The 11,004-nt window shown below is 32.7% G+C and overlaps 1 protein-coding gene across 1 annotated transcript; it reads left to right on the top strand.

The window, feature by feature from the left end:
- The first annotated feature begins 898 nt into the window (after positions 1–898).
- Positions 899–1,635, top strand: LOC132296049 (zinc finger A20 and AN1 domain-containing stress-associated protein 5-like). Its single transcript, XM_059794296.1, has one exon. The coding sequence runs from the start codon at positions 899–901 to the stop codon at positions 1,355–1,357; it is 459 nt and encodes a 152-aa protein (XP_059650279.1). The 3' UTR covers positions 1,358–1,635.
- Positions 1,636–11,004: the final 9,369 nt, after the last annotated feature.

Here is an 11,004-nt window from a genome sequence, read left to right as displayed (position 1 = left end):
GAGTAAATTAATATGTTTAATTTTAGTTACATATGGGATGAAAATGTTAACTAGGTTCAAACAGTGATTTTTTTATTATATATTAAGATATATAGTTGTGTGGTTAAAAGACTAATATTATTATTTTATTATTTATATAATATAAAATATAAATTATTACAAAAATATAATACAAAATATATAAATATATATGCAATTTATAAAACGATTTGGTTCAATTTAGTCTTATAAAACTTCAAAACATATGGAACGGTTTATAAACGATTCCATATTTTAAAATTAAATCAAACTTACTGGTGTCTATCACTTCAATCGATTTTTTGTGCACCCCTACTTTAATTAATGATATGTTTATATATATATATATATATATATATATATATATTTTTTACAAGGCAAGAAGGGTTTAATAGCTGTAAAGAGTCAAAGTCTGACACTCTCAAAATTCACCGAAGGCATTACCCACTGGGCTATCGAGGCATCTGCCTGATATGTTTATATGAGAGGTTAAAAATAAAAAAGTAGTTGGGCACATTCTATTTAATTATTTATTTTATTTTGATATAAATAAGAAATAATATCATTATGATATCATAATATTTAATGATGTGGTCATTAATTATTCACTCGCATAATCACACCAAGATGTATTATATTTCAAAGAAAAATGATAAATAATTAGCTAAGAAAGTTCTAGAACTATTTGTAAGAGATGACATTGTATGGGGATGTATCCGGACTATTCCAAATCTGACACTAAGTAGGGCTATAACTGTCAGCCTCCCCCGGCCTTTATATAAAGTATGCATGAGAGACAATCTTGTACGTGGTTATCTAAAAATTTTGAAGCAGTATCAAGAAGACGAAGAAGAAGTAACAAGCTAGACAGAAAGGATCAATGAATCAACCAGAAACTCCGCAGATGTGTGCTAATGGCTGTGGGTTCTTCGGATCATCGGCGACTCACAACCTCTGTTCCAAGTGCTACAAAGATTACCTCAAAGAAGAGTTGGCTAAGTCAGGCAACATAATATGCATGGAAAAACCAAAGCTCTCCTCCGCCACCTCCTCATCAACAGCACAACTATGTTTATGTCCTCATGATCATGATGGTACTGTGAATAACTCGGTGGGTGATTTGAGAGCAGAGAAGAAGAAGAAGAAGAATCGATGTCAGTGTTGTCAGAAACGAGTTGGAGTGACAGGATTCGGGTGTAGGTGTGGAGGCATGTTCTGTGGTATGCACAGATACCCGGAAACACATTCCTGCACTTTCGACTACAAGTGTGCCGGTCGCGTTGCTTTGGCCAAGCAAAATCCACTCTGTGCCGGTGATAAGTTGGAGAACAGGATATGAACAGTATGTTTTTTTTTTTTTTTTTTTTTTTTTTTTCATGTTTTTGTAGTTTGTATACAATAGGTCTGAATAATATTGTCAATTTTATAAAAGATTGTTCTCTGTTTTTTAATAATAAACTTTTAGTGTTATTTGTCACAATGGATACCCATTTTGTTCTCTGTTTTCTTTTGTTTTTGATTTCTGAATCAATTATTTCAATAATTAGGGTTGAGCGGGTCGGGAAAGTCGGGTATTTAACTATGTGGTAATTTTGAATTTCTGCAGACTGGATGGAATCTCATCATGCACTTCATGAATTTGATTCAGGGGAGCATTATTAGGATTTTTTTTTAATTAAAATAAAAATAAAAAATATGAGAGAAACATGAAAGAAGAAAAAAAAAAAAAAAAAAAAAAATGTTTATTTTATTATTATTTTTTTTAATGGTTCTTAACTGTTTATTCATATTGGCTCTAGCATTTATTTTTTTAAATTTTTTTTAATAGTTCTTAACTGTTTATTCATATTGGTTAAAAATAAAAATAAAAAACTGTTTATTCATACATATATATACTTGTGCCGTCAATATTATGTGAAGTTTGTGAACGATTCAGAAAGAAGAAGAAAAAAAAAAAAAAAAACACTCATGTGAATGGATTATTCCATTTCTTTTTTCTTTTTTTTTTTCAAAAATTTTCTTTCCTTTGTTTATGGATATATATATATATATACACACACACACAAACATATAGTTAACCATATATTAAACCATTCTTATTTCTCTTTTACACATTAACTAAAACTTAAATTCTATAATTTTAATTCAATTAAAACTCAATTTACTTTACTTCAATTATAACTTAATAATGGTGAAAACTAAAGAATCCATCAACATGAGCATATATATACATATATATAAAGACAATTGTACAAAAAGGTAAATAATAAAGGTTTTTACCATGTTTTCTTACATTTATTTCAATTTTTTTGGTCTCCAGAAATTCAAATCAGTTCAGATGACCACCATTTCAAATTTTAACTCTTGACAGCATTCTGAGGTGACTGCAGTCTCTTCTTCTTTGCCATACTCAAAAATACATTCCATATGATGCAGATGTTGGGATTTATATGCCCTGGCATAGCAAATTCCTATCTGGATTGTATTGACATATGTTCCTGACATATCTGAAATATTTATGATTTATATAATTGGTGAATTCAATGTATTATATTTCGATTCACTATGAAATTGATAGTGTCCATGTAATTACAAGAAATATTTACATATATGTATGTGATGGCAATCAATGCATGATATATAAATAGTAATTATAAATTGTTCATAGTCGGTAATTATGGATGGACTCATAATTAATTAAGACTTGAACTGGATCCGCGTTAGGTTGAGATATATTGTGAGAGCCGTCGTATGCAATTACTCCCTATCACCGTCATGGCATTTGACTCTTAAGCATGAGAAAAGTATAGACTCTTTTATTAATTAATAATTACTTTGATTTGTTCGGCGGATTCTTCGGGATCCTTAGACCGACACTTTGGGTAGTTATGTAATTAATAGTTAGAGGGTTATATTTTCAATATTTGCATCATTGCTACTTGTATTTATTTTGTATTGATTATGGTTGATCACAAAGTAAATTCGAAGGCCTTCGTGTGTTTTTAGACAAAATGATTTATTATATATTTATTTATTTAAATTATTATTTTTGTCAAACAAATGTTTTATTGTGATCGAGCCAAAAATAATCAAAGGTACCAAAATAAATATATTAATTAAGTAGTCGGATTGATGGCTATATTTATCCGATAACTAATTATGAATAGAGGGGTCAAAGTGCAATATTGACTTAGAGGTTATTTATTATTTAATTGGAGTTCAATTAATTTCTTTTAGTGGAGTAGAAATTAATTTATGAATTAATTGATTTGGGGCCATGGACCGGGCCAATTATTAATTCATTGTAGCCAATAAAATAATAGGCCCAATGGATTCTCACTCATAGCCCAACTTGATATTGGAATCATATTAGATTTGAGACATATGAATTAGAGATGGAGAAGGATTTGTTATTTCCTTTTCTTTATTTTTATGTTGCCTATAAATATACATGGTCTATGTATATTTTAGGGGGTGATTTTTATGAGAAGGAAAAAGGAATAAATTTTCTCTCTCTAGAAAATTAGGGTTTATGTTCTCATCTGATGGAGGCTCCCACAAGCCTAGTTTTCCAAGGTCATTCAAGGAGGCTTATGAGTGATTCCTAAAGGCAAGACCATTACCAAGAAGATGGAGATCCATGGAAAAGATGTCTAGCAAAAGGGATCTACAATAAGTGAGAACATTCACTTTAGAGGAGAGATCTGAGGTTTACTCAAACCTTGATATAAGTATTCAATCTTTTAGTTGAATAATACATCATATTTTATTTTATTTTTTTGCATAAAACTTGTCTCTATGTGATGAATCAAGATCTATGAATTTAAATCCCTCGAAAAGTTTTAAAAACTAGCACGTTTCCCAACAGTGGTATCAGAGCATGGTTTGATTCATTATTAGAGATCATGATTTTATGAAAATCATCATTCATGGATCCAAAATTATATTCATATATATTTTTATTGATGTATGTTGATGTATGATTTAATATGTTGATATATATTGATACATAATGATGTATGAATGATTGTGAATGAATGATGATGTATGGTTGGGCCATGGATGAAGTTTATAGGTTAAATTAATGTAATTTTATCTTTGGATGAATGTAATTAAGGCTTTGATTTAGCCGTTTGAAAGTTCAATGATGTAATTTAATTTTTTCCATTGTATTTCAAATTGTAAATATTTTTAAAGCCATGTAATCTTCGTCAAAGGATGCTATGAAGCTTCAAGAAGGTCCAAGAGGGTTAAATTAGGCTTCAGAAATTTTCTGGGATTTTTTAGCAATTTTCCGGAATTTTTCTGGAATTTTTTAAGGCCTAATTTAATTTCTGGAAATTTTTATTAATTTTTCTGGATTTTTCGGCGTTTTTCCGGTGGCCGGAGCATCACCGGCGGCGAGAAGAGACGTCGGAGGAGGCTAGAATCAAGTGTAGTGCATCTGGGGTGAGCCTGGCGCGTGAGGAACACGCGCCAGGAGGTGACATCTGCTGGCGCGTGCATTGCACGCGCCAGCCAAATGTGTATGGCCTCCACGCGCGTGCAGGCGCGTGGAGGTGCGTCCCACGCGCCCCATGCGCGTGCCAGCGCGTGGGGGCGCGTCCCACGCGCCCCAGGCGCGTGCCAGCGCGTGGGGGCGCGTGGCTTCACCTGCAGCATGCCCCAGGCGCGTGTGAGCGCGTGTGGGGCCCTCCAGTCGCGTTCCAAGCCGTGTTTTGCTTCTCCTGGTGCGTACCAACCTTATGTGGGTGTTTGCAAGCTGATGGAAGATCTTCGCGCAGTGATTAGAGCAATTAAATGTTAAAAGCTGATTCCATTGGCCATTTTATTTGCTTTATCTGTTATTTATTGTTGTATGAGATGCATGAAATAATTAATTGCTAATTATTATTGTTCATGCATTGGATCCATGATATTTGTTTAAATGGCTTGATATTACTAATTAATTAGAGGGCACTTATTGGGAAACGAAAAATTATTTTTATAAATTATTTTTGAAGTGTACCTCAAGTTAAATATTAGTGAATCGTTTAAAGTCCAAATATTTTCTAAATTTAATTGGATTAAAATCAAGACGTTTTGCATGCATTATATCATGTAAATGAATAAAATGAAAACCCTGATTATGAATGATTAAAAATTGAGTGGGAGCGGGGATTTTTATACATTGCCCCATGGCCTTCGTTATTAAAACCATTGTAATTAGATCTTCAAAAATAAGGCCCCACGCATGATTTGAAGAGTCTTAATATTACAAGAATGGTTGTCTCATGAAAATAAAAATATTAAATGTTCATTATAATTAGATCTTTAAAAATAAGGCCCTACGCATGATTTAAAGAGTCTAGATTATAATGACAACATATTTAATGTTTTATTTTTCATTAGAGCATTAATAATGTTATACACTCAATCTAAAATCAATAGTGTTAGCTCCCCAACGGAGTGGTCTACACTAGGTGATTTTAGAAAGGCTAAACATAATCGGGAGTCATTTCATATAGATAGACAAGGCATTGTCTTAAGAGATATGGAGATGATGGGATTTGCCCGCCAATAGCAATAATGAACTTCGCCAACCGAATAAGTTATTGGTGTATTGGTTATCCGATTTTTCATGCAGTGGTTAAGGGACCCACATACTATTTTAATGGAAGTGCTCACCTAATAGTAAATGAATCTCAACAATAGTAATAATGAACTCCTCCAACAGGATAAGTTATTGACATATTGATTGGTTGATTTATTATGCTACAGAGTTGAGGGACCCGCATTAATTAAAAGGGATTGTTCACCAATAATGATAATGATCTCTTGTTCGATTGAGATTTATTATATTATGTGGTTAACAAACTCATTTTAATTTTAAATATGCATGACAGAATTAATAATTCACCTTGCATATTGTATGAATGCATTTATATTCAGATTAATTATGTCTAATCCAGTTTATCTACTTGCTTACATATTCTATGATATTGGACCTTATTTATAATGACTGGAAAATGAACTTAGATATTTTATTCACAACGTAAGGGTACAAAATGTGTTTATTACTCCTATACCTATCTCTTTTACTTTGAGATACCAAATTTTGACATTAATGCTTTTAATAAATTAGATAAGGCAAATGATATGACTTGGTGCAATATTCTAGAGTTTAGCTCGAATATACTCCAAAGCTAACATTTGTATTATTTTATTTTCTTCAAGCATCATATTAAATGTCAATGAGATATTTTGGTGAGATTAGATAGAGCATATGCCTAAGTACTGTGTCAAATTTAAATACCATCAAGATAGCCTCATGAACTCCAGTTGGAAATCAAATTTTGGAAAATGATTGTTTATTATTTAAAAATTAGCTGGAGATCAATAAGGCTGACTTGGGTGGTAAGTTTCAAGTTGACATGATTATTGCCTTGTTACCAAACTCATTCGACTCTGTTAGAGTGAACTAAATAAGGAATCAGTTTGAGTTCACACTCGCTGATATTCTTATAGAATTGGTAACAGAAGAAGGGATAATCAAGAGTATGGGCGTTCCTATCAATCTAACCTAGTCTATACCATCTTCTTCTAGGCCCAAGTGGATGGGCAAAGCAAAGAAGAAGGATGATAATAGGACTAGGCTAGCACAAAACATAGGTATCTAAAAGGTTAAAAGGAATAAGGCAGTGTATGTGGATGGCGAATGAAACTGTTTCTTTTGCCGTTAACTAAGACACTAAAGGACAAACTGTCTAAGCAATGACGTGGCATAGGAAAATATATATTTAATCATTGAGCCATGTTATGTGGTTGTATCTATTGATTCCTGATGGATAGATTCTGGAGCCACTAAACATGTTTGCAATTTATTGTAAGGATTTCAGGAATCCAGAAGCCTTGATGATATGGGTATATATTTATCTTTTGACCTGATGCCAAGGTTGTAACTAAGTCAGTGGGAGTATTACATCTGAAATTAGAGAGTATGAGGATATTTGTATTAGAGAATTATCTTTATGCACAGAAGTGAAACGCAATCTCATTCTTATTTCACTTTTGGCTTATAAAAACTAGATCGTTATTTTGTAAAACTGGTTTTATAAAATTGAATAGATATGTGATTGCTTCTGGTGTATTGAAAGATGGTTAATATACTATAATCACAAGCTCTTAAGATTTGCAGGATGTAGAAACTAATGTTGCATCTTCTAGATTGAATGTTAAGAGAAAATTTGTTATTCCTGACTCATTGTATTTTTGGTGTCTATTTTTGGGTTGTAATCAATCAAAATGAGATTTAAAGATTGGTTAAAGAAGGTTTATTACCTAGTGAGGCAGAGGAGCCTAAACCAAACTTGTGAATCTTGTTTTGAAGGATAGATAACTCTAAGGGCTTAATCAGCCAAATGAAATAGACATAAAGAACAATTGGAGTCGGTACACACGTACACGTGTAGTCTTATGAACATCCAATCAAGATTACTCACGTTTTGGATAAATTTACCTGTTGCGACACAAGTCTTATACTTTTGGTATATTCTGAGAGGGTCAAGACTGATGTGGAGCTCAGATTAGGTAAACTTATCAAGACACTTTCGATCTGATCGAGTATTTGAGTATTTCTTGGGATAGTGCAAAGACTATATGGTCAATGAGGGTGTTGTGTACCAGTTTTCCGCAATTGACGCTAAATTAATTTAGGTGTCGAATAACAGAATTCCACTTAACATGGTTAGATCTATGATCAGTAATGCCACATTATCTCTTTCATTTAAGAGTTTAGCGTTAATGACATCGATGCGCATTATGAACTGCATTCCATCTTAGTCTGTCTTAAGGATACCGTTGAACTGTGTTTTAGACTAAATATTAGTTTGAATCATATGCACATATGGGGTAGTCTTACACACGTGCGTTTGATATGGACAAGTAAGTTGGAATCAGATCATAGGCATGCTAGATTTGATAGCTACTCTAAATGTCACTAGGATGGATTATTTTATGATCTCAAAGATAAAAGTTGATTGTTTTCACTCACTGTTTATCTATAGGAGAATCATATTATGAATCACATACCTAGTAGCATAATGTTAGAGAATTTGGTATGAGTACCAGATGTACCACATGTGAACACACTTATTATAGAGATTGAGAATAATATATGAATTCCCTATTGATGCGTTAGCATCATCTACTACACAGATTCTTGCATCGGTACATTGATGTAGTGGGAGGATTATCATCCAATTCGACAGAATCATGTTTTTAGGTGAGACCATTATGGACATCCCTGTTAAACATGAGTTGGACCCAGTAAGCTACACGGAAGCGTGAACCGATGTGGATACAGATCGTTTTGGTGAGTTACTATGAAATCAGAGTTGGAATCTATGTATTCTAATAAATTCTGGGATCTTGTAGAACTTTCTAGTAGGGTGATTCCTATGGAAGGCAAGTTAATCTACAAAAAGATACCAGAAGATTTCTTAGTGAATAAATCATGAGTGTACAAGGGAATGTCATTATTTTTCTTAATTCTATATATTGATGACATCCTACTCATTTATAATGACGTGGAAGTTTTGTCATCAATTATAAGGTAATTGTTCAATTACTTTTAAATGAAGGATTTTCAAGATGTAAGCTATATTCCTAGGATCAAGCTTTTGCAAGATCAGGTTAAAAGGAAAATAGGCTTATCTTAATAATCCTACATTGATAAAGTTTTGACTAGGTTTGGTATGCATAACTCAAAGAATGAGTTCTTGCTTTATTGATATGGATCGCTCTCTCTAGTAAGTAGTTTTTCAAGACTAGCAGAGGAGATTGAGCAAATGAGACTGGAACAATATGTTTCGGCATATGAGAGTCTCATATATGCCATGGTCTATACCAAACAGGACATCTGCTACATGGTAGGGATAGTCAGTAGAGATCAGTCCAATACTGGACTTGACAACTGGTCTATTGTGAAAAATATCATTAAGTACCTAAGGAGAATCAATGATATCATACTCATTTATGGATGTGATGATATGGTCCTAGTCAGGTATGCTAGTTCTGATTTTCAATCAGAAGTAGATACTATGAGGTTCATGACTTAGTGTATGTTCACTTAATGGAAGGGAAATCAGTTGGTAGATTGTCAAGCAGATTTCAACTGTTGACTCAAACCTGCAGGTGGAACATATTGCAGCCTTAAAGGTTGCAATATAAGCCTATTGGTTTGATCTCACTGATTTAGAGGTTGTGGAACATACTAGCCTGCCTATCGAGCTATATTGTGACAATAGTGCAGAAGTAGTCCAAACCAATGACCCAAGGTTCCATAGAGGAACAAGATACACTGAGAGGAAGTATCATGTTCGACATGATATTGTCCGGCAAGAAAATGCACTTGTAGTTAAAACATTGCATTGGAACACAACTTTGTTGATCCATTATCAAAGGTGTCATTGATCAATAATTTTGATCATCATCTGGATAACATTGGAGTTAGGTGCAATTTGAATTGGCTATGAGGGCAAGTGGGAGCTGTTGGGATTTATATGCCCTGGCATAGCAAATTCCTATCTGGATTGTATTGACATATGTTCCTGACATATCTGAAATATTTATGATTTATATAATTGGTGAATTCAATGTATTATATTTCGATTCACTATGAAATTGATAGTGTCCATGTAATTACAAGAAATATTTACATATATGTATGTGATGGCAATCAATGCATGATATATAAATAGTAATTATAAATTGTTCATAGTCGGTAATTATGGATGGACTCATAATTAATTAAGACTTGAACTGGATCCGCGTTAGGTTGAGATATATTGTGAGAGCCGTCGTATGCAATTACTCCCTATCACCGTCATGGCATTTGACTCTTAAGCATGAGAAAAGTATAAACTCTTTTATTAATTAATAATTACTTTGATTTGTTCGGCGGATTCTTCGGGATCCTTAGACCGACACTTTGGGTAGTTATGTAATTAATAGTTAGAGGGTTATATTTTCAATATTTGCATCATTGCTACTTGTATTTATTTTGTATTGATTATGGTTGATCACAAAGTAAATTCGAAGGCCTTCGTGTGTTTTTAGACAAAATGATTTATTATATATTTATTTATTTAAATTATTATTTTTGTCAAACAAATGTTTTATTGTGATCGAGCCAGAAATAATCAAAGGTACCAAAATAAATATATTAATTAAGTAGTCGGATTGATGACTATATTTATCCGATAACTAATTATGAATAGAGGGGTCAAAGTGCAATATTGACTTATAGGTTATTTATTATTTAATTGGAGTTCAATTAATTTCTTTTAGTGGAGTAGAAATTAATTTATGAATTAATTGAATTGGGTCCATGGACCGGGCCAATTATTAATTCATTGTAGCCAATAAAATAATAGGCCCAATGGATTCTCACTCATAGCCCAACTTGATATTGGAATCATATTAGATTTGAGACATATGAATTAGAGATGGAGAATGATTTGTTGTTTCCTTTTCTTTATTTTTATGTTGCCTATAAATATACATGGTCTATGTATATTTTAGGGGGTGATTTTTATGAGAAGGAAAAAGGAATAAATTTTCTCTCTCTAGAAAATTAGGGTTTATGTTCTCATCTGATGGAGGCTCCCACAAGCCTAGTTTTCCAAGGTCATTCAAGGAGGCTTATGAGTGATTCCTAAAGGCAAGACCATTACCAAGAAGATGGAGATCCATGGAAAAGATGTCTAGCAAAAGGAATCTACAATAAGTGAGAACATTCACTTTAGAGGAGAGATCTGAGGTTTACTCAAACCTTGATGTAAGTATTCAATCTTTTAGTTGAATAATACATCATATTTTATTTTATTTTTTTGCATAAAACTTGTCTCTATGTGATGAATCAAGATCTATGAATTTAAATCCCTCGAAAAGTTTTAAAAACTAGCACGTTTCCCAACAGCAGAAATATATGTATTAATTTATTTT

Source organism: Cornus florida, unplaced genomic scaffold (genome assembly GCF_030987335.1).
Source record: "Cornus florida cultivar Cherokee Brave unplaced genomic scaffold, ASM3098733v1 CherokeeBrave_3.0.0_Hap2_Chr02, whole genome shotgun sequence".
NCBI classification, from domain to species: domain Eukaryota; kingdom Viridiplantae; phylum Streptophyta; class Magnoliopsida; order Cornales; family Cornaceae; genus Cornus; species Cornus florida.
This window is presented reverse-complemented; position numbering and strand designations above follow the sequence as displayed.